Here is a 24,057-nt window from a genome sequence, read left to right on the forward strand (position 1 = left end):
CAGCTCTATTTCTGTTTTTCATCCTCCTCAGGTGAGGCTGTTAACGTGCTAAACCATTGCCTGACCGCGATAATGGACTGGATGGGAGCTAACAGACTGAAGCTCAATCCAGACAAGACTGAGACGCTGTTGGTGAGTGCCTTCTCTGCTCAGATGGTGGATGTTCATCCTGTTCTTGATGGGGTTACACTCCCCTTGAAGGAACAGGTTCGTAGCTTGGGAGTTCTTTTCGATCCTTCCCTGTCTCTTGAGGCCCAGGTGGCCTCGGTGGCACGTAATGCTTTTTACCATCTTCGATTGGTAGCCCAGCTACGTCCCTATCTGGACAGTGATGACTTCGCTTCAGTTGTTCATGCTCTGGTAACTTCTAGATTGGACTACTGCAACGCGCTCTACGTGGGGCTGCCCTTGAAGACTGTTCGGAAACTACAGCTAGTCCAGAATGCAGCGGCCAGATTGTTGACGCGGACCAGAAGGTCCGCTCATATAACACCTGTTCTGGCCCGTCTGCACTGGCTTCCTGTTTGTTTCCGGGCTAGATTCAAAGTGCTGGTTTTGACCTATAAAGCCCTACATGGCATGGGACCGCAATACCTGGTGGAACGCCTCTCCCAATATGAACCTACCCGTACACTACGCTCAACATCTAAGGCCCTCCTCCGAGTACCATCCCATCGAGAGGCTCGGAGGGTGATGACTAGAACCAGGGCCTTTTCAGTAGCGGCCCCCGAACTGTGGAACAGTTTCTCTGATGAGGTGCGCCTGGCGCCGACGCTACTATCTTTTCGGCGCCAGGTGAAAACCTTTTTATACTCCCAGGCATTTTAAAGTGTATTTTAAACAGCATTTCCGTATTTTGGATGTTGTTTGGTTCGTTATTGTTTTTTTTATTATTATTATTATTTATTGTATTTATATATTGTGCTTGTTTTTATCTTTTTGTACACCGCCCAGAGAGCCTTCAGGCTTAGGGCGGTATATAAATTATACTAAATAAATAAATAAATAATTGTGCATGCTTTCTGTACAGTGAGTTGGTCAGTCTAAAGATCTAGACCAGCCTTTCCCAACTAGTGGGCCACCAGATGTTGTTGGACCACAATTCCCATCTTTCCTGACCATTAGCGATGCTGGCTGAGGCTGATGGGAGTTGTGGTCCAAAAACATCTGGTGGCCCACTAGTTGGGAAAGGCTGATCTAGACAGTTCTTGCTGCTTATTTTCCGTAATGAAAAACTAGCTTGTTAGCAGCTGCTATTGGAATGATACATGTGACTAAAGCATATTACAGGGCCAATAATATGGAGCAGCAGTGAAATAGTTCTGCTAGTAAGCACAATGCTCTTCTCACATAGACTGAAAAAATGCTCCTGTACTTACTCTCTTCCTCCAAACTCAATTGTGTCTTCAGTAGTTTCAAGCATTGTTTCTGTCAAGCTGAATTCTGAATGCATGTGAACTACTTCCTTGTGAAACCAATAGCAAAATCCTTCTAGTGTTGTGAAGAAAACCATATATTTTCCAGCTCTAGATAACTATCATTTGCTTTCTTTGGGACTATTGGAGAAATCTTGATTCTCCCTGAAATATCTCAGATCCCAATCACATACGTACAAGACAATATATAACATTTATCTAATAATTACACAGTGAAGTCAGTGGGAGCCAAATTACAATTTGGAAAGAAAATTCAAGAGACAGAACATTTGGTATATGAGATGATATTTATTTATTAATATAACATAAGGATCTGCAGCCAATCAACCTAACCATCAAAGTGCGGGCAGGTAGTGTCTGTGTAAGGAAAGCATAGATGGGTCTCTTCTTCCACCCTGCGCAAGATCATTCTGGTTGGCTTCCAAAAACTTTCCTTTACTTCCCTTTGAATGTGTGACACTGCAGGTTGAAAGGGAGAGCAGGCTTTACAAGTCTTCTCACACTCCCCTATTGAACCTCTGATGTCTGGTTTTTGACAGGTAGGTGGAGCAACCCACCTGTCAGTCATGTGATGTCATAATGATGTTGTGTGATAAATAAGTGGGTTGCCCCACTCATCTGTCAAAGTTGGCCCACGGGGTTCCCCACCCCATATTAGATGAATTCTAGTTATTTAGTCCCCATCCTTCAGAATCTGAAGCCATAGGGTATACACATGTCTATATAGATACAGCAGTGGGGCACACATCTCACAGGAGTTTTTTTTAAAAAGGGAGACTACAGTATAGTAATATAGTTTCTTCTTATCCACTCCCCAAAGGGAACAGAGTATTTTTTTTCTCCTATCTACATTTGGATGCTGTGACAAGATATTTGACATTGGTTGCAAAAAGGGTTGGGTGCGACAAAATAGCTAACATGCAGTTAGAATTTCAATTCAGTGATCATATGAAAAGTTATCTTCCCTCTGCTCTCTGATAGTAGCTGACCCCAAGGAAGAAGTAATGGGAAAGGGAAATGGATGGATGCCTTTGAGAAAACACCTCTAGGGGCAGATTGGTAAAGATGGTTCCATGGCCATACTCTTTCCTTTCCCAACACACATGTAAGTGTAGCCATAAACACACCTGGAGCCAGTGTCCTTCCTGCTTCCCAAAACAAATGCCTTAGCAAAGTGAACATAGCCATTCTTCCACTGAGACTTAGCAAATCACCTGTAGGGATGGGGGAGAAATTTGATTCACTTGGCATTTAAAGGCCAATCTACGTAATTCACAAAACAATGCATGAACTAAAGCACAGCCATCCTTTCTAAATGGCACTTCTTCGAATCTTGCCTAGGAATGTGTACAAAAATGCATATACCACGGTGAAGTGTGCATAAATGTGCATAACGATGCATATTTGTGAAAGTAATATACAAAAATGCATTTTATTAGGAGAAATTGCACACAAATATGTGTATGTTAAAAGAAATGTGCATTAAATGCTGAGTAATTTTCACGAGGATTTCTTTTTTTAAGTGAACCAATGTAAAAATGTGAAGAATTGAAGACTGTAAAAACGTGAAATGGAAAGAAACCAAAATTGACAGATTCGCCCACCCCTAATCTCCACTAAATTTCTTGGTGGTAATAAAATTAAAGGAGGCTAGTTTATGGGGCAGGATAAGCATCCTTGTCACTCTGGTAGTTTCCAAATTATACCATGATCAGGATTCTAATTTTATTTGGGCAACAGTCCACACCCATCTGCCTGCTTTGCTTTGGGATTGATTTAAGGCAGAAGATTTCTTTCCCCCTCTAAAAATGGTTCTGAAAAGGTGTAAAAGTCTCAGCATGTGGAAGGAAAGATTTGAAGTTCCCTAGTTCCTTCCCACCATCTGACCTTGCTTTAATAATCCCTCCCTTGTCTCTTTACCAATGGCTGCAGGCATACACACACACACACAAACACACTTTCTTCCACAAATAAGTATAATGAAGTGTGCCATGACTATGAGGGGTGAATGGGCTACAGAAATGTTCGCTTATCTAGTGCAATGGGACAGGCAGAGATAAATCACCTCCAGGCTGTCACTATTATATGGGAGGGATTCAGTCACACTAGAAATTTAGGTTTGCATAGTTAAAGTGGATCAAAGTGCTCTGGAGCAACAAAACCACTTTTAAAAACAAAACGAAAGAAATGGACTTTTTACTGTTGGGCAAGTGACAGTGAAATGCACCAAAGCATGTGGGATAAACAACTAATTGACTGGAAGATGTGTAACTCCCCTGCAAGCGAATCAGAATGAATGCTCAGTGAAGAATGGACATAATATAACCCCCGCAGAAGGTTTCTGCAAGCAAATCAGCTCAATAAAGAGGTCGTCTGGAGGAGCTCTGAGAATAGCGTTCCCGCCTTTGCGGGGACGGGTTTGCCGCCACCCTTAATTCTATAGAGGACTTGGGAAGGTTCTTGAAGTTCTTGGTTGAGCCACGTGGGATCAGCTTACCAATCAGGAAAGGGTTCTAGCAGCAAATATAAGGCTGCTCCTTCCCTTAGTGCTTGCCTTTTTATTGCCTTGCGGCACCCTCCCTCCCTCCCTCCCTCCCTCCCACCCTTGTCAGTATGGGCTCTGCTAGTCGCCAAATGGGGCTGAGTAGGAATTTTGGGGGGGGATCCTGATTTCAGAATCCCTTTGGTTTTGCCTACTCCATACTGCTTGGGTTTAATTCAACTGGCCTGTCGGGTAGGGTTGTGGTGTGTCTGCTTTGGCTGGCATGGAATTCGGGCAGGTGAGGTATATTGGGGTTAAAATTAAGACGGTTGAGGCATTCTGGTAAAGGGCACTCCCTAGGGAACCATCAGGGCTTAATGTCTGGTGGGGATGTGGGGAGTGTCCTCGTGGGACCGGCTTGCACATCATGGTGAACGCCTGTACGGCAGGGCCAGGATGCGGAGGTTGGAACCACACACCTGACTTCAATAGCAAGGAGGGAGGATTTCTCCCACATCCTTGACTGGGGAGTTACAGTCTGAGGAGAATTATTTGCCTTCAGAATGGGAGGGAATATTCCCTCCCACTTAGGTTTAGCCTCACCTGCCCGAAGTATTTATATCTGATTAATTGGCTGAATTGAATTTGATTTAGTGTGTTATATTTTAATAAATATAACATTATTCCATACTTGTGTCACGAGTCTTCTTTGGTGTGGTGGCAAAGAAAGCAGCACACAGAGTGTTTTGAAGCATGCACAATGTTTTTTAAGAAAACCCACCCTGCATTAATTTCCCTTCCCTCCCTCACAGGCCCAGACCACTTCCTCACAATGTCACAGTGACTTAGCTCCCATCCTTCCAGCTGAGCCAAACCAACCAGCCTTCCCACTGCTGATACAGGACTTGCTGAAAACCTTTGTCTCCACACACCCATCAATCTGCAGTGACTTAGCTATTCTGTCGTCTCCCCCAATTAAAACTGGATTCAAGAACTCACTAAGGGTAGAGACACACTTGTGGTTTTGCTGGGTTCAGTGTACCTCTGTGGTACAAGAGGGGAGGGAAAATGAAACTAATCAAGGTGGGATAGGTGTGATTTAAGGGGAACATATAAAACAAATCAAGGGGAGCTAATAAAATGAATTTTTTTATGCTTGCTTACAACTACTTGCTCAAAATCATGCAGTAAGAAAGTCCCTTGCACTGGCCTCAGCTACTTCCCCTTTCCATAGGCAGACGAAACAACAAGGGTGAAACACATCAGGCAGATATCGCCTGACTATTATAGAACTGTTCTGCTATGTGCCAACAGGAAAGGCAGCTGATCTAGCCACAAAGAGACTTGTGCTTGAGCAAGCACACTTTGTGACAAGCATGCAAAGTCAACCCAAGTTGTGTGGAAAGCACCGCATGGAAGGAGGGGTACGAGGGAACACGTATGAAGTTGGCAGATGGCCAAAGGGCATTGGCTCCATGCAGTCTTATGGCAAAGAAATGGGAACTGCTGTCGATGGGAGGGGGAGCGAGGAAAGTGTTAAGAAAACTATATAATCCCTGACCATGTAACCATGCTTCAGACTTGAACCTTTGGGCGTGAGTCAAGGGTCGGTCTCCTTTTGCAAAAGCTACTGGTAATCAATAAAGGTGATTTGGATCACACTGGTCTCCCATTTGGTGAAATTATTGGGCGCTTCCACCAGACAAAAAACGAACCGCTTTGTGTAACACCTCCACCTCTGTCTTCTGAATGCAAGGACACAACACCAGGCAAACTCCACCCCCTTTTACTCCAAAACCTCAGAAGTCGCAGCTCTGGTGTGCTTTACCTTGAAGTCAGCTTCACACAGGCTTCAAAACTGATTGGCCATCAACCCTGTTGCCACTCCAGGTGTGTCCAATGAAAATGCTTTGCTGTAGCCTCCGGCATATTCAGTGATTGGCCCAATGCTTTGCTGAGGGTGGTCCTAATCAGCACTGGGGAAGGGAGATGTGTCCAGCTGTAAGCAGTTGTTTCAAAACGCAGCCAGAGAAAATGGTCTGGCTGCTTTTGAAGCAACTTGTGCATCTGCAGCCTCAGCATCAGTTTGCAATTGCTCTGCTAATCTCATTTCTTTTTTTTTTTATATATAGTTTTTATTCAAATTTTTCCAAAAAACAAACAAAACAAAGTAAGAAAAAACATAACAATACTACAACAAAAAATAAAAATAAAATGGTTGACTTCCGATTTGTCACAGATCAGCTATAAGTATATAATATACATCAAACCTGTCCCTTAATATGTACATACAGAATCCCTTTTCTCCATAAGCTGTCTTAATTAATCATCAAATCCCAGTATCATCATTTTATTTTGATCTTTCGACAAAAAGTCTAAGAGAGGCTTCCAATCCTTAAGGAATGTATCTGTCGATTTTTCTCTAAGTAAACACGTCAATTTATCCATTTCTACTAAGTCCATTAATTTCAGTAGCCATTCTTCCATTGTTGGTATTGATTCCATTTTCCACTTTTGTGCATATAATAATCTTGCTGCCGTAATCATATATAATAATATTCTTCCATATTTCTTTTCTATTTGTTTATCCATAAAACCCAGTAAAAAAAATTCTGGTTTTGACTGAATATTTATCTTTAAAATTTTTTGCATCTTCCTACCTATCTGTGCCCAGAATAATTTCGCCTTTTTACATGACCACCACATATGATAAAAAGATCCTTCTTGTTGTTTACATTTCCAACAAACATTAGAGACATTACTATACATTTTTGACAGCTTTTCTGGAGTCATGTACCAACGGTACATCATTTTATAAAAATTTTCTTTAAGATTATAACATAATGTAAATTTCAAGCCTTTTTTCCACATATTTTCCCATTGATCCATTTGTATGTTATGACCAAAATTTTTTGCCCACTTTACCATGCACTCTTTTACTTGTTCTTCCTCCATATCCATTTTCAATAAAAGTTTATACATTTTTGCAATTATGTTTTCATCATTTGTATACAAACCTATTTCAAAATCAGATTTACTTATTTCAAACCCATACATTTTCTTGTCCATTTTATATCTTTCTAACAATTGTAAATAGGCAAACCAATGAAAACTATATCCTTCCTTTATCAATTGTTCTCTCTCTTTCATTGTGTATTCTCCATGTACATTTTCTAATAGTTCTTGATAAGTTAACCATTTCTCTTTTCCAGACATTTCTCTTCTATAAAACGCTTCTTGACTTGAGACACATAATGGTATTTTCGAATAAAACCTTGGTTTGTATCTATTCCATATTTTCAACAGAGAACGTCTTATAAAATGATTGTTAAAGTCTACGTTTACTTTTACTTTGTCATACCATAGATATCCATGCCATCCCCACTTCAGATTGTGGCCCTCCAAATCCAATAGTCTTTTATTCCTCAATAAGATCCATTCCTTTATCCAGACTAAACAGCAGGCAGCAAAATAAAGTCTCAAATTTGGTAATCCCAGTCCTCCTCTTTCTTTAGCATCTTGAAGTAATTTAAATTTAACTCTTGGTTTTTTTCCTTGCCATACAAATTTAGAAATATCTTTTTGCCATTGTTTAAAAGGTAAATCAGAGGATATTACAGGTATTGTTTGAAACAAAAACATCATTCTCGGTAATACATTCATTTTTATCACAGATATTCTACCCATTAATGACAGTTGTAGTTTATCCCATCTTAGCAAGTCTTTCTTAATCTCTGTCCATAATTTTTCGTAATTATTATGAAACAGCTTTGAGTTTTTATTTGTCATGATGATGCCTAGATATTTCAACTTTTTTTCTATTGTAAAATCTGTCTTGTCCATTAACTCTTTCTGTTCCCTTAAAGTTAAATTTTTCACCAACATCTTTGTTTTTTGATTGTTGATCTTAAATCCTGCTAACGGTCCAAATTCTTTTAATTTGTCCATCAATATATGAATTCCTTCCAAAGGGTTTTCTAGTACAATTATCAAATCATCAGCAAATGCTCTCAATTTATATTCTTCTTTTTTTATTTTTAATCCCGAAATCCTTTTATCTTGCCTTATATCTCTAAGCAGCACTTCTAAAACCAGAATAAATAAAAGGGGAGATAATGGACATCCCTGTCTTGTACCCTTTTGTATTTCACATGAATCCGTTAAGTCTCCATTAACAATTATCTGGGCCTTCTGTGATGTATAAATCGATCTGATCCATTTTATAAAGTTGTCTCCAAAATCCATTTGCTCCAAAACCTGGAACATAAATTTCCAATTCAAATTATCAAATGCTTTTTCAGCATCTAAAAAAATCAAAGCTGCTTGTTTATCATTTCGTTGTTCTAAATATTCCAACACATTCAAAACATTCCTGACGTTGTCACGTAATTGTCTTTTAGGTAAAAACCCTGATTGATCTTCCTGAATAAATTGTTGCAATATTATTTTCAATCTTTCAGCCAAAATCATTGTAAAAATTTTATAGTCATTATTCAGTAGAGATATTGGCCGATAATTTTTTGTTTTAGTTAAATCTTGGTCCTCTTTAGGTATTAATGTTATATTAGCATTTTTCCAACTATCCGGTATCTTTCCCTCTTGCAAAATAGAATTCATTGTAGACTGTAAGGGTAGCAAGAGTTCTTCCTCCAAACATTTATAATACATTGCAGATAGCCCATCTGGTCCTGGCGCCTTTCCTAATTTAATTTTATTTATAGCTTCAGATATCTCTCTTGACGTAATAGGGCCATTAATAACTTGTCTCTGAAAATCTGTAATTTTCGGCAAATTCTGTTTAGATAAATACTCTTCTATTTTTTCAGATGGAATTTCTTGACACTTATACAATGTTGAGTAATATTGATGAAAAATCTTTTTGATTTTTACATTATCTGTCAGCGTCTCATCTCCTTCTTGTATCTTTAAAATAATATTTTTTTGACGTTCTTTTCTTAATTTATATGCTAACCATTTCCCAGGTTTATTTGCAAATTCAAAAGTCCTTTGTTTAGCAAAATTTAATTTCCTTTCAATTTCTCTAACTGTCAACATTGATACTTGCTTCTGTAGCATTTTAATTTGATTTACAATAGAAACTTTAGCTGGATTCTTTTTCAATTCTTCCTCTTTTTGTTTTATTTCTTCCAAAATTAATTGCATTTTCTGTTGTTTCTTTTTTTTTAATTCAGAATTACATTTAATAAAGTATCCCCTCATAAATGCCTTACTAGTATCCCAAACAATATTTTCACTTGTTCCTTTATATAAATTATATTCAAAGAACTCCTTTAATTTCTTCTTACATTCTTGTACTACTTTATCATTCTGTAATAAAGATTCATTTAGTCTCCATCTAAATCCAAGATTTTTTTTTTTTAAAGTTAATATCACAGGATTGTGGTCCGAAAAAGTTTTTGGTAATATATCCATTTTAAAAATATCCTTCGCTAAAATTTTTGACATCCAAATCATATCAATCCTCGAAAATGTTTTATGTCTTTCTGAAAAATAAGTAAATTCCTTTGCATTGTCATTTATATATCTCCAGGTATCCACCAATTCTAAATGTTCCATGAGTTCAAAACAAATCTTCGGTAATTTACCTTGTGTCTCTTTGATATTTTTTTCAGAAAGCCTATCAATTTTTGGTGAGATTACCCCATTCCAGTCACCCATGACACACCAATGCTCATATGAAAACTCTGACAATTTTTCCATAAGTCCTGTATAAAACCTTGTTTTATCTTCATTGGGGGCATAAATACCCACTATCAAAATGTTTGTACCTTGTAAAGTAATTTCAACCCCCACAAATCTACCACTATCGTCCAATAATACCAATTTAGGAAGCAATTGTGGGTTAATATAGAGAACAACTCCATTTTTTTTTTTTGGTCCAGCTGAAATAAATTCTTCACCCAAATTTTTACAAATCAAATATTTGGAATCTTTCTTCTGAATATGAGTTTCTTGTAGACAAATTATATCCAATTTTAATTTTTTCAAATAATGAAACACTTTCTTTCTCTTCTGCGCCGTGTTGGCTCCATTTATATTCCAAGTTAGGTATTTGTAATCCATCATTAAGCGTGTATTTTAAAATTTGCCTGATGCTCCTTTTGATCCATCATCTTCCTTCCCCTCCTCTGCATATCCTTGTTGACTTTGTTTCCCAGGAACTATATCCATATCTTTGAGTTTATCTTCTTCCATATCTTTTGAAGCTTTTCTCAAGAAGTCCCTTGCTTTTTGAACAGTATTCAGTCTGTATTTCTGTTGTCTGAATGTAAAAATCACTCCTTCTGGAACGTCCCACCTAAATTGAATTTTGCATTGCTTAAGTTTTTCTGTAAGGAAAGCATATTCTTTTCTCTTACGTAAAAGTCTAATAGGAATTTCCTTCATCACCAGTATTTCCTTACCATCAATTTTAAAGGTATATTTAAAGTGTTGCTGTAAAACCATATCTCTGGTCGTCATCTTTACGAAATGAACAAGCACATCTCTTGGAATTTTTTTCATTGTTGCATATCTGGAGTTAATTCTATAAACTTTGTCTATTTCAAATTCCATCCTATCTTCATTCAAGTCCAGAAATTTTACTAAAGCATTAACAATTTTATCTCTAATGTCTTCACCTGTTTCCTCAGGGATTGCACGGAATCTCAAACAATGCTCTTTATTTCTCATTTCAGTCACAGCTAAATAGTCCAAATTTTTTTCTAGTTCCAGATTTAGTATATCTGTTCTATTCTCCAAGGTTTGTACCTTTTCTTTAGTATTTTTTGCATCTTCCTTTATTTGCCCAATTGTCCCTTTAATCTCATCCACTTGTGTTTTAATATAGTCTTTTATATCTGTCAATTCAGTTTTCATTTCCTGTTTCATTTCCTGTTTTATAGCATTAATCCCTTCCATTATTTTTTGAAACATTTCTGGGGGTATATCCTCTTCCTGTGTATCAATAGAACCTCTTCGCCCCTGGGCCTTGGTTGTTTTTTTAGTTGTCATTTTCAAAAAGAGGCCTTTAATTTCTAATATTAATCACTGTTTCAGAACCTAAGGGCAGTCTATTTCTTTTCTTTTTTTCCCTCCACCAAAAAGAAGAGTTAATATTCCAGGCCTATTATTGAAATCCAGCCAGCACAACACAGTCCTTATCTGCTTCCAAGAATGCAAAACAATTCTGGTTGCCAAGACTAAACAATTAGTAGCATATACGAGCAGCGGATTCATCCAACAAGAAATAGTCCAAAGAGAAAAATAGTCCAAAATATAATAATTACCTCTCATCCGTTTTTAAACTTTAAAAGTCCAAATTCAAGCCAGCTTTTTGTCGTAAAAAAAGTATATAAGTTGTTTATATTTTCTTTCTTCCTTAATTATATTTAAAAGAGAAAAAGTATGACTCACCCAGGTTTCTCAATTGCTGATTCATAAACAAATCCCTTTTATTGCAGTAATTTAAGCCGAATGATAAGGTTTAGGCAGAAGTGGGCTCGCTGGTTAAGAACGTTTTTTTTGAGAGAAGAAAAAACGCTTCGCTTTATTCCAGTTCAGCTTGCGTGGAATTCCTGACTCCGTCTTCAGCCGATCGGCTTGCCTTCTTATCTCAGGAATTTCCTGATCAATTCCAGCCGCCGACAGCTCAACGAAGTCTTGTGGAAGATCTGATCGGTTCTCCTATACCTTGGAGAACATTTAAGCCAGTCCAAGATTCCTCTTGGCTGGCTTTTAACCTGAAAAAAGCTTCCTCTGAGGCAGAGCTCCCTCAGAGACAACCACCAGCCAGCACCACTTCCCGGAAGTCTGCTAATCTCATTTCAAGTAACTCTCAATTTTCTATCACACACGCTGAGAAGGCTTTGGGTCATTTATATTTCCAACTTCCAGCCATTCCCAGTGTTGGTTACTTCCAGAGAACGTCCAGCTGCTGACAACATAGAATTGGAAAAACTCAGTGTTCAGATGATTTACCTTTTGACTTGAGATTTCTCCCTCAAGCATATATTTCAGCAAGATTCTGTGGCTGGAATATCATATAAAACTCTGAATTGGCTTTAATCAGGAGGAAGTGTTTCATCTGAATATGCGAAGTTGGCTTTGAATTCTAGTTACAACAAGAGATCTAAGAAATCTTTTGCACAACACAATAGTTTTTATTCACATGTTATAAGACAGAAGGATATGGAGCATATGCTATCAGGGCTGCTTTTACCTGAGGCTTTATCTCCTATGATCTCGTGAAGGTATAACCTATACAGAAGGTATCATCCTAGACTGAAAAACCAGTTTTCTTTCCAGGACTTTTCTGAAAGCACTCCTGACTTCCTGGTTCCTCACACTGTATATCAAGGGATTCAGCATTGGGATCACCACTACATAGAACACAGAGGCCATTTTGTCAAGGTGGTGAGTCTTCCTGGAGCTAGGACGTGCATACACAAAGCTAGCACATCCATAGAAAATGGTGATGACCATGAGGTGAGACGTGCAAGTGGAGAAGGCTTTCTGTCGGCTCTTGGCAGAGTGGATCTTTAAAACAGTGATCAGGATGTATGTGTAGGAGGTCAGAATAATCACGCTGGTTGTTATCATATTGAACCCAACAAAGACAAACATCAACATATCATTGAGACTGATGTCTGAGCAGGAAAGACCAAGAAGTGAAGGACCTTCGCAGTAAAAATTCTTAATGATGTTTGGGCCACAAAAGGATAGTCTCGATGCAGCAGTGGTGTGCACTAAAGCATTCACTGTCCCAGCAACATAGGAAACAGCTACTAGCAGGACACACTTTCTTTGGGACATGCTAATTAAGTACAGTAGTGGGTTACAGATAGCCACATAGCGGTCATAGGCCATCATAGCCAGGAGGTAACACTCAGTGGTGGCAAATGCAGCATAAAAGAAAAGTTGAGTAAAGCAACCAGCAAAAGAAATGACTTTCTTCTCTTTTAAGAGATCAGCTAGGAACTTTGGGGTGACGGATGATGAGTAACAGATGTCCAAGAAAGAGAGGTTGCCGAGTAAAAAGTACATTGGGGTATGCAGTTGTGGGCTGGACCTGATTAAGACAATCATGCCCAGATTCCCCACCAGGGTCATGGCATAGACGGCAAAGAAGATCAGAAAGAGGGCCATCTGCAGCTGTGGAAGGTCTGTCAAGCCTGTGAGCATGAAGCTGTTCACCAGTGTGATGTTTCCCATTTTCATCACTCTGACACTGTAGAGACGGGAAGAACACAGCAGTCAGTATTGCTTCTCTTTTGAGCATCTCAAGAATTAAAAGACTGTCAAAGGCATATACATCCCTCTCCCGGATGTTGTGTGTATTGAGCAGGGAGTAGTTGTGGGGTTATTTCTCAGAAGTATATTTTGTTCTGACAGATGCTGCCTGCGCATTGAGAAAAATCCAGTATGCTTCTACAGCATCATTACATCAATATCATTTCCTAAGTATACTAAACATACTGTACATTGATAGTGAATAATGTTTTCAATGGGCAATAGTTTGAAGCAAAATAAACCAAAATGAAATATAACAGAAGATTGTTGGAAAAGTTGTTGTAAGAGAATCAAAGTGGTATACAATGGAGAGCAGTATGCCAAGAAGAACCCAGAGCCATGCATCATAGACTTGGCAGAGGATATCATCAGTGGGTACCACAAGGGAGGCATCCCAGGGCAATGTTGTTGTGTCAGAGTATTGAGGAGGGAGCAAAGGTGGGATTATTTCCCCAGAAGTATCTTTTGTTCTGACACATGTTGTCAACCCCATGAGCATGAGGTCAGTCACCAATGTGCCATTGACCATTTACATTACTCCAACACCATGAAGATCACCTAAATGTTAATCGTCTGTTTTTTTTCTCTTTTAAATGGCTCAAATATTTGCAGCCAGATAATGATGCATCTCCCTCTAACTTTCTGTCCAAGCAAAGTGAGGTGGGAGGATTCTTCAGATGTAGCTTAAGTGGTAGCATAATGCTCTGCTTGCTGTAAGAAACATTCAGACTGCGTCAACATCAGCATCACTTGTAACACAATGGGTAGAGACACACTCACTGTACTGCCAGTTCCAGTGCATCTTCACCTCTTTCTTCTGAAAATGGAGACACATGACGCTAGTCAAATCCAACCCCTTTTTGCAACTGATCGGCAGATCATCCCATTCCCCCTCCAGGTGTGGCCAATAGAAATGCTTTGCTCTAGGCAATTAGTGAGCTTACAGTCTAGGATTCCTACACAAGATTAGGATTTTTTTTTTAAAAGAATAGGTTGTTGTAGTATGAGACTCAGGTGATATACTGTGAAAAACCTAGAGTTATGAACTATAGACTTGGCTACCTCTGGAAAAGAGATCTCATCAGGAGGTCATGCCAAGGCATGACTGCGCACAGATTACCTAGCTGAGATTACAGATCATGCTAGTTCATGAATAAACTGCTCAAGTGGACTGCTAGGACTCATTGGTACAGGTGAGAGCACTACAGTGGTGTCCATGTGGCTCACAGAACCTCGGAACAGACTTAGGTGATTCACATTGAACCTGCAAAGACATCAAATAAGGGCAAAATTAGCTGTGACATGCAATTGCCTATTCCCAAAACAGTTTGGGAGATTCTTTTTTTAAATAAAAGCAGCCTTGAGAAGCTGTGAACAGGAGTGAAAAAAGTAATGTGGGGAGGATCTATTTAACCCCTTCCCTTCTGGCTTATTCACATAATCATAGTAACAATCCAGATCAAATAATTGCAAAAACTTACAGGAAACCCCCACAAATGGCTTTATGGAAGAGCCAGCACCCTTTAGTCCAGACACATTTCAAGGTTTTTTCTTTGTCAAGAGATGCAGTCTTTACATTTAAAGTAAGACTGCAGATGTGCTCACTCACTCAGTCCTGATGGACAGGAGTTCCAGAAGTGAACCTGATTAAGCCCATGGCCATTGTGGTTTTGAAGGTAGTCTGTGCTGACTTTTTTTTACAGATGTTTAGGTATGGGCCTGTGCTAAAATACAAGCCCGTAGTGGATGCAAGATTGACTCAATCTCTTTTTGTATATGGAAAAGTCCAAACAAGTGAGTTTTTTTTAAGTTGCTTCTATGTGCTTAGATTATAATGGAGACTGATCCCTGGTCTGAATGGACGAGATCTCTCCATTCTTCAGTCACCTGAACTCATTCTGAGTGAGAAACTCCACATTTCATTGTTAAGTTGTGTACCTTCCTTTTGGTCTCTAATAAAAATATCTCTTCATCTAATTATATTCTCCCATACTAGCTCCTAAAGCTGCCATCCTGAGACCATTTCTCCTGGAAGTTCCATTGAAGTGAATAAGACTTCCAAGCAAACAGGGTTTATTTTTTTGCCTGATTCATTTTGCACCTTACCTAGCGTTACCTAAGCCTAACATTTGTTTGATTTAATCTTCTGCTAGATCAGTGGCTCTCCAGTTATCTTTCAGAGAGTCCTAGGGTTCCTTAGTTAAAAGATGAGTAACAGCAGACAAGCTTGTTGTTAGTTGCCCTCATAATGTGCAGTTCCAGAGCATTCTTGGGTACATGTTTAAGGTACAATTTCAGTTTATGTGAAGACACAGTACAGTTTGGCCAGCCTGGTCAATGCCCTGAAGGAATTCAGTGTGGAATATGCCCAAGAGAGTCCTCTGCAGATAAAATGGCCCAACTGCACAAGTGAGATCTGCAACAAAGTGTTGCGGGGGGGGGCTTCTGTTCCTCCATTTCCTTCCCCATCCCACCCAACCAGTTTTTTGCCCCCCTCCCAGCAGTCAGTCAGCATTCCATGTCCACTGAGCATGCCCAGACATCACTGGGTTGTTTGGAGGCTTCCACCCCTTCTATTAGGGACTTCTGCTAAATATTATTTGTACTTCAGCAAACCTTAGAGTTCTTCCAAGTCAGGTATCACTGTGGGTGGTGCTGTTTTGGCTCCCAAAGGATCCACACTTTGACAATGAGCTTTCTATAAGTATATATCAACATAGGAAGCTGCCTTATACTGAGTCAGACCCACTGGTCCATCTACTCAATATTGTCTACACTGACGGGCAGTGAGCCTCCAGAGTTTCAGAGCAGGAGTCTCTCCCAGCATGCAAGGCTGATGCTCTACCACTGAGCTGTGGCCCTTCCTTTGAATGATGGTCCATCATCAGAAAAGCAGTGTAGGGATTTTCAAAGCTATTACCTAGGTCCTTGATCTACTCTTAGCAGCTATTTATTCTAGCTGGTATTGTGAATCATCATTCATGCTATATCTGCAGATCTGTTTTCAATACTTCTCTGACTGTCCAATCAGTTCTTTTTATTTCCTTTAAAAAATATAGCTTGTCACACAGCTGCTCCTAGAGTGATGTTCGGAACTAAGATATATCCCAGCAAGCAAAACCACAGAGCACCTGTAAAAATTGTCTTGTTTGTAATCACCACATGCTTCTCACATCTCTTAGGCTTAAAAATGTACCTGAACTTACTTACTTACTTTTCACTCAATTGCATCTTCAGCATTTTTGTGGCATTCTGTTTCTCTCCAGCTTAATGCTGATTGCAGGGTGAGTTCATCCATGTGGAGCCCATAGTAAAATCCTCCTAGCGGGATGAGGAAATTCAGGTTTTCCCCCCAACTCCAGAAAACTTAAAAGCTTCCTACAATCACAGCCAAGAATGTTGTTTCCTTTGCTCTATTTGGAACTAAGAAGGAGAAGACTATCCCATTGAGGGAAATGTGGGCTTTGGGACCTTCTCCCTGAAGCACCTCAGACCCCAATGCACACTGATCTCTATCAATTACAAAGTCAAGACAAATGGGAGCCAAATATAGTTATCTGAAAGATTTGCCATTGGGGAATGTCATACACAATAGAGATGGTTTTGTGGCTTTTCTAAACAATTGATTTACTTCTGTTATTTCAATTCTGCACCTTCAACACAATTATGTTTCCCACATGTTTGACACTATCAAGGCAGCTAAAGAAAATGTAATAAAAACATGGTGTGATATAATCATATTGTATTATAAAGGGGAAGAAATTCCTGTTCTCCCAGGCCTTTTAGCCAAAAACACTTCCAAGTCTGTGAGGATAAAACAATAAAAGAAAAAACAGATCAGAACAACAACGTAAAAGGTTTTTTTAAAAAAACAACCAAAGATCCTTCACAGCTGGCCTACATGATTCTTTCCCTTCAAAAAAAGTGAGTTGGAGCACATGAACCAAGTTCGCAGCAGGCCAAGGACTCTTGCCAAGGGCCTAGTTCACATAGCAAGTTACGGAAGATGGGAGAGGCATGTGCTGTGCCAGCATCCGACTGCTGCTTGTTGAGGCAGAATGGGTAAAACGGGACAATGTATGTAGAATAGAATAGGAGGGGGTGAGGAGGAGAGTGTTTGTTGGAGGAACATAGCTTACAAAGATTATAGCAGGGTTTTAGCTGGAGTTAGCAATCTCACCACCACCACCACCACTATCTGTCTTGATCCTTGAAAGTTCTCTTTGTGTAACAATTATCCGGGAGAGCCTTCAGGCTGCCCTAGGTCCAAACAAGACATTATTGTTGTGGGACTGGGAGTTGAGATGGATGATTTCTATGAATCCCCTTTCCAGCCTCTGATTTGGGGTCTGCAAAGGAAGAAACCTGCTCGTCTGGTCAGACTAGTTTCTTTGGTAAGCTAACCTATGAGCTAATGGGTTTGTCAAGTGGCCACCATTAGCATATGTAAGAATATAGCACCAAAAGAATATAGCTATTGGAACTCTTTCCAGAGAGAGCCCCCCCCCATCAGCGAGACAAAGAGAGGCTTGTGATTTTAGTCTACTTGGAGGAAAGGCTGGGAATGGAGACAGGCAGAGAGGCTGGCTTGCTGTCTGTACCCCCAAAGCTATGGGCTTTGGGCAGCAAGTTCTCATGGACTGTTAATGCTGTGAACTCCTCCATCTTAAGCTCAGGCTGTGTATATGTGTATATAAACCATATCTCAAAATGACACCACTGTCTCCGCTGACCTTCTTTTCCAAGAAAACCAAACCCTGGGTAAATGCTGCAATCCCTGGAAGTCTCACACCACTCGGAGATTGGGGTGGCACACAACATTACCTTTATTGCATAGTTTGGTGTTGCATCACTGGTTTTTGTTCAACTAATAGCTAGCTGGGGGGGGTCTGAGCTAGATCAGGACTATGGCATAGGAGGAAGGGGGGCATGCCTGTTATTCACAAAGGGAAGAAAACCAGTACAGGGATGTCAAATTCCAGTTGGGGCTGACTCAGGCCCCACATCAATTATTTGTTTAATAGTAAACGGCTGCATCATGCCTAACTACACACTGCTTTTGGTCGCTGATTTAAGTAGTGTTGAATACTTAAAAACAACACATTCAGGGAAGCCGTTCCAAATAGTCTCAACTTATGGTGACCCTATAATGCGGTTTTCATGGTAAGTGGCATTCAGAGGTGGTTTACCATTGCCTTCCCGTGAGACTGAGAGGCAGTGACTGGCCCAAGGTCACCCAGTGAGCTTCATGGCTGTGTGGGGATTCAAGCCCTGATCTCCAAGGTCGTAGTCCAACACTCTAACCACTACACCACACTGGCTCTCACTCCAGTACAGTAGTAGTGCCTCTAAAACAGGTTTAGAGCAGAGGTAAGGAACCTGCATCCTTCAAGATATTGCTGGACTGAAAATTTCATTTTTTTCATGCTGGCTAGGGCTGATGGGAGTTGAAGTCCAACAACATCTGGAGGGCCACAGGTTCCCTATCTCTGCTCTAAACCATTGCAAAAAGAGGCACCTCTTTAATGAAGTACTTTATGTTGACCTTCCTGTATCCTAAATAGCAATGGCCATGGACACAATGTGTAGAAAATGTCCTAAGCTACATAATGTTGGATCACTAGACTTTTCATTTCTGCCCATAGCTTTCTACATCCATGAAGCAGTGAACAAGATGCCTCTTGCATTCTTGGTAGCATCCTCCCAGCCCTCACCTGAAGTGCAGGGGCTTACACTAAAGGGATGCTGGTATATTGCTAATATGTTGCAGCTATTTATAAGTTCATAAAGCTGTTGCCCCCATAACCCACACGGTGCCTCTATTCCAGGGGGAGGCAGTGAACCACCACAACCTGATAAACACGTTTGAAATTTCCACTTATCCTATCCTTGGGTGCCTGAGCCTACACACAGCATTTATTTATGTAAGATATTTCCAGACTTTTCTGGGCAATGTCCATCCAAGGTAGCTTACAACAATAACATTTACAAAATGTTCACCCCCTCCCCCAAGAGAACAGCCAATAAAAATATTCAGTCAGTCAATTAAAACACTTTGTACAGCAACAGCAAGCTACGATTGAGACCATTAAACATCATTCACAAATAAGCCATGGAAATATGGAAGCCTGCTGTACGTCTGCTAGCAGGGAATTTGAAAGCCATGGTGCCACCACAGAAAAGACCCTCTCCCTTGTGGCCACCAACCTCACTAATCTAGGAGGTGGGCACACAAGAAAGATCTCTGTTGTAGATCTCAACATGCAAGCAGGCTGACATGGGTGCAGATGGTCCATAGATTAACTTGGGCTCAAACCATTTAAGGCTATAAAGATTAAAACAAGCACTTTGAATTGGACTCAGAAATGCAGCAAAAACCAGTGCAGCTGATACAGTAATGGGATTACAGAATCCAACCACTTCATCCCCATCAGGGCTCTGGCAGCCACATTCTGAACCTGCCACGTTTCCAAAGTGTCTTGAAAGGCAGCCCCACATGGAACGCATTACTGTAGTCAAGCCTGAACTTTTTTTTTTAAATCTCCAAATAAACAGATTAATCATTAACTGCCACTCCTACATCTTTGCATGTCTGTGCCTCTGAAATCAGAAAATCCTGAGGGAGCAGGTCCCAAAGTCATAAATGCTCAATATAAAGACTCCTCTTGGTGGGATGCAACTCCGTAAGTAGGTAGCAGTTTGCCAATTCTGTGTTTAAGGAGTTTTCAGAAATCTATGAGTGAGTAGGGCTAGAAGGTCACGGAGGGAAGAAATAATTTCTTTCCATAGAAGGAAAACAGATATTGTGTCCAGAACCAGAACCCAAACTTAGCATTCTGATTATGAAACACTCAGCTCTTAAGTGAAGATATAAGAAGCAGGCAGGGACACAAGCTGGTAAGTGTAAAGATATCTTTGACATTGGCTCTAAAATATCTATTTAAACAAGATACGTAGTTTAAAAATAGTAAAATTTATTTAACAAGACCAAAGAAAAGATCAATTTGGCTGTACATATAGGGATTTGTGATGGAGACAGAAAAATGAGGAAAGTTAGAGCATGAATTCTGGGCAGATTCACCAGTAGGCTTTGTCATATCTTTTTATCTTCCTCAAAAGGCAAAGTTTATCTCACCCAGTAATTGGACTCAGAATTGGTTTGTCTCACTGGAGCACTGAAAAGCATGTCGTTGCTTCATCTGGTCATACCGGAGATTGTATAGTAAGATTGGGGGGTGAGTGCCCAAAAGCAGAGAACGACGTATGATCTGTGGTTAGGGCTGAAAAAATCTGACAATTTTGGTTCTCTCTGTTTCTCAGTTTTCCAAGCTTAAATTCTGATATCCACATTTCTGTAATTTGTGATTTTTTAAAAAAAATCCTCATAAAAACTCTCTAGCATTTTAGTGCAAATTTCTCCTAATAAACACATAGATCCTTATCTCCCACACCCCCATGGGCCAAGTTTAACAGGTAAGTGGGGCTGATGTCAGGTGACCTGTTTTCACTTACAGAGATGCAAACACACTGTGTGCAGCACTTTAAAGCCCCAACAATCAGCTGATGATTAGGGCATCAAAACACAGCACAGAGCCGGGTGTGGTGCTTTGAAGCCCTGACAATCAGGTGATTGGTGAGGTTTCAAAGAGCCACACACAGCTCTATGCAAGCTCTGGGTTTTGTGTAGGTGCCTACAAACCCCTTTTTGGATCAGTCACATCTTTACTTGCTCCACACCTGACATCATAGGACATCACGTGTACGGCAGGTAGATGTGGCTTGACAAAACCAGCTTCGTAGGCCAAATGGGGAAGCCTGGAACTCTAATTTGGCTCATAGGCTGGAGGTTCCCTAGCACCAATGTAAAGGTATTGAATTTGTATGCTGATATTTCCTCCTGGATTCAAGATACTTGCATTAATTCTCAAGACCCAAAACAACTTGGGCCCAAAGTACCTTAAGGACCGGATGGTTCCTTCTGCTCCTCCTCAATCGCTGAGACCTTCTGATGGGGCACCTTTGGTGGTTCCCCACACCCCTGAGGTTTGGTTTGCCTTCACCAGGGGCCGAGCCTGTAGCGTGGTAGGCCCTGCCCTGTGGAATTTCCTACCGGCAGAGGTTTGGCAGGAACTATCTCTCTCTTCTTGCAGACATCTTTTGAAAATGATATTGTTTAGACAGTCCTTTGCATTTTGAATTTTCTTTTTTTAACAAATCTGTATTTATTGATGTGTGAAGTTTTTAATGATGTTTTATGGTTGATTTTACTGATTTTATTTTATATTCCACCTTGATATATTCTAAGGAAAGTGAAGATTATAAATATGTAAATAAATATAAAGAAACAAACAAATATTGAACTTTATTTCCTTAACAGTGCTTAAAAAGACTTAGGGTGGTATCCAACTTTAGTCACAGACTCACTGAAATTAATGAACCTAAGTTGTTTTGTTGGATATTATTCTTAAGATTTAAATGTCTGGTCCACCCAGAATTGAACCATTTGGTCTTTCAACACGTGTCTGAAGTGTGTCTTTATAATCCTGATAGTTCTTAAGATCTTGAGTGTTTTAACACTTGTGAATTAATGTATGTTTTGCTGTTGCTGGTTCTTGTTAATTATGTTTTGTAAGTTTGTTATTCTGTTTGTTTTTAGCGTTTCTTGTTGACTTTTGTTAACTTTTACTGTTAAACACCCAGACAGCATTGTTAATTGGGTGGTATGCAAATGATATAAATGGAATGGATAGATAAATAAATAAAATGCACAAGTCTTCTAAAGATTTGTTTCATGTCTAGGGAAACAGTGGGTATCTGTCCACGTGTATGCTTGCTATCTAACATTCATCTAAACTGATGTAAAAGGCTCAAGACCCATAGATCTGCATATCCATTTGCTACATTTGTCATCCTGATTGTAGAGATTACAGGTTTGGTCTGTAGACAACAATGGTTAAATTACTGTTAGCTTTGATCCAAGTTTAAGACACTACTGACTTAAGGATTTACAGGAAATGTGTTGGCCTCTCTCCTTTGTTTTACAGGCTTTGTGTTCTGCTACAATGGCCCAGTGGAATCAGACCACAGTGTCAGAATTCATTCTTGTCGGATTCACAGACAAGCCACTGCTCCGCATATCTCTTTTTGTGGTGTTTCTAGCAATCTATGTGATCACTGTTCTGGGAAATCTCGGGATGATTGCACTGATTCGTCTTGACCCCCATCTTCAAACACCCATGTACTTTTTCCTCAGCAATCTATCCTTGTCAGATCTCTGTTACTCCACTGTCATTGTCCCCAAAACACTGGCAGATTTCTTGGCTGAGAGGAAAGCCATTTCGTTTACTGGTTGTGCTGCCCAGTTTTATTTCTATGCCGTGTTTGCCACTGTAGAGTGTCTCTTGCTAGCGGCCATGGCCTATGACCGTTATGTGGCAATCTGCAACCCATTGCTATATCCAGTTGTCATGTCCAGGAAGGTCTGTATTTGGCTAGTGTTGGCCTCATACCTTGTGGGGTGTGCCAATGGCATGATACACACAAATACCACCTTCCACCTTCCTTTCTGTAGCTCTAATGTCATTAACCACTTCTTTTGTGATGTGCCTTTAATACTGAAGCTTGCCTGTGCTGATACAATGCTCAGCCACATCCTGCTTTTCATGATCTCTTCCCTGATAGGTCTCTGCTCATTCCTCACCATCCTCATCTCTTACGTCTACATCCTCATCACCATATGCCGGAGCAGCTCATCTGAGGGACGAAAGAAAGCCTTCTCTACCTGTGCTTCTCATTTGATGGCTATCACCTTGTTCTATACCACTGTGCTTTTCATCTACCTGAAGCCCACCTCAAGCTCCTCTGATGGGCAAGACCAAGTTGCTGCTGTTTTTTATACAGTGGTGATCCCCATGGTGAACCCTCTGATCTACAGCCTGAGGAATAAGGAGGTGAAGGAGGCCCTGAAAAGGATAGTGAGGAAGAAAGGCATTTCCATTGAGGCATAAATTATTGACTTTGGGTGCTTTCAGGTATTGTGCAGTCGGTGCTCCTCACGCATGCAATTTTTTTGCTGTGCCCACATAACATTGTTGTCATCAACATCCTGCATTTTTTCCATGGCCCATTTTTACTCTAGATTTATCCTTTCTGGGGAAAATCCAATACTTTTTTTAAAAAAATCAACAACTGTTGCTAGTGACCTGCTCGTGATATCTCAATTACCTGTTTACAATATTATGCCCCCATCTGGAAGACCCAAAGAACACTTCCTCAAATTAAGAATTATAACTGGTACAGGGTACAGAACTGTGTGATTTGCCTCCAAGTAAACATGCATAGGCTTGTTGCAGCATATCCCAGACATATATGCAAGATCACAGATCTGTCAAGGAACTGGTCATGATGTACTCATTCAGACGACGTTTCTGGGCCATTATGCCAGCGCAAGACTAGCTTGTGACAGCTGGCCTCTTTTTATAAAACCTGAATTACAACCTTGAACATTATGGGCATTGGGAGTCATGATGGGGGATGAAAATAAATATTTGGTTTCCAACAGTTCTGAATATTACAGTCATGCCAATTTTGTATAGGACAACCCAATCATGCCCATGTTGTATTGTGCAATCAAAGCTAGCTCCACATATTATTTTGTTCCTGATATTGTGTGGATATTTTTGCTGTTTTTTTCTAAACATTGAACACAGGCATTTTAAACAGAAATACACTAGTATCTTAAGCATTGTTGGCCATCCCAAGCAAAATTTCCATAGTTCCTCCAAGCCAGGGAGATGTTTCCAAAGCAGTGAAACATTTGTCTGAGTTGATGAACACTAGGACAAACAC

General features: G+C 40.0%; 3 protein-coding genes across 3 annotated transcripts in view; 1 reads left to right on the forward strand and 2 right to left on the reverse strand.

Annotated features, from left to right (window-relative positions):
• The window catches only part of LOC133377948 (olfactory receptor 5J3-like), a 34,123-nt gene extending 17,657 nt beyond the window's left edge, over nt 1-16,466 (reverse strand). Inside the window, exon 1 of the mRNA XM_061612741.1 lies at nt 16,424-16,466. Within this exon, the coding sequence (XP_061468725.1) occupies nt 16,424-16,449 (26 nt within the window). The 5' untranslated portion in view covers nt 16,450-16,466. The remainder of the gene's footprint in view (nt 1-16,423) is intronic.
• LOC133376079 (olfactory receptor 5J3-like) lies at nt 12,178-13,137 on the reverse strand. Its single transcript, XM_061607486.1, has one exon. The coding sequence runs from the start codon at nt 13,135-13,137 to the stop codon at nt 12,178-12,180; it is 960 nt and encodes a 319-aa protein (XP_061463470.1).
• Nucleotides 16,467-21,066: 4,600 nt separating the features above from the next.
• On the forward strand, nt 21,067-23,306 carry LOC133376814 (olfactory receptor-like protein OLF1). Its single transcript, XM_061609606.1, has 2 exons — nt 21,067-21,077; nt 22,254-23,306. Exon 2 carries the CDS (start codon nt 22,272-22,274, stop codon nt 23,214-23,216), a length of 945 nt encoding a protein of 314 aa, XP_061465590.1. The 5' UTR covers nt 21,067-21,077; nt 22,254-22,271; the 3' UTR covers nt 23,217-23,306.
• The last annotated feature ends 751 nt before the right edge of the window (nt 23,307-24,057 follow it).

Source organism: Rhineura floridana, chromosome 2 (assembly GCF_030035675.1).
Source record: "Rhineura floridana isolate rRhiFlo1 chromosome 2, rRhiFlo1.hap2, whole genome shotgun sequence".
Lineage (NCBI taxonomy): Eukaryota > Metazoa > Chordata > Lepidosauria > Squamata > Rhineuridae > Rhineura > Rhineura floridana.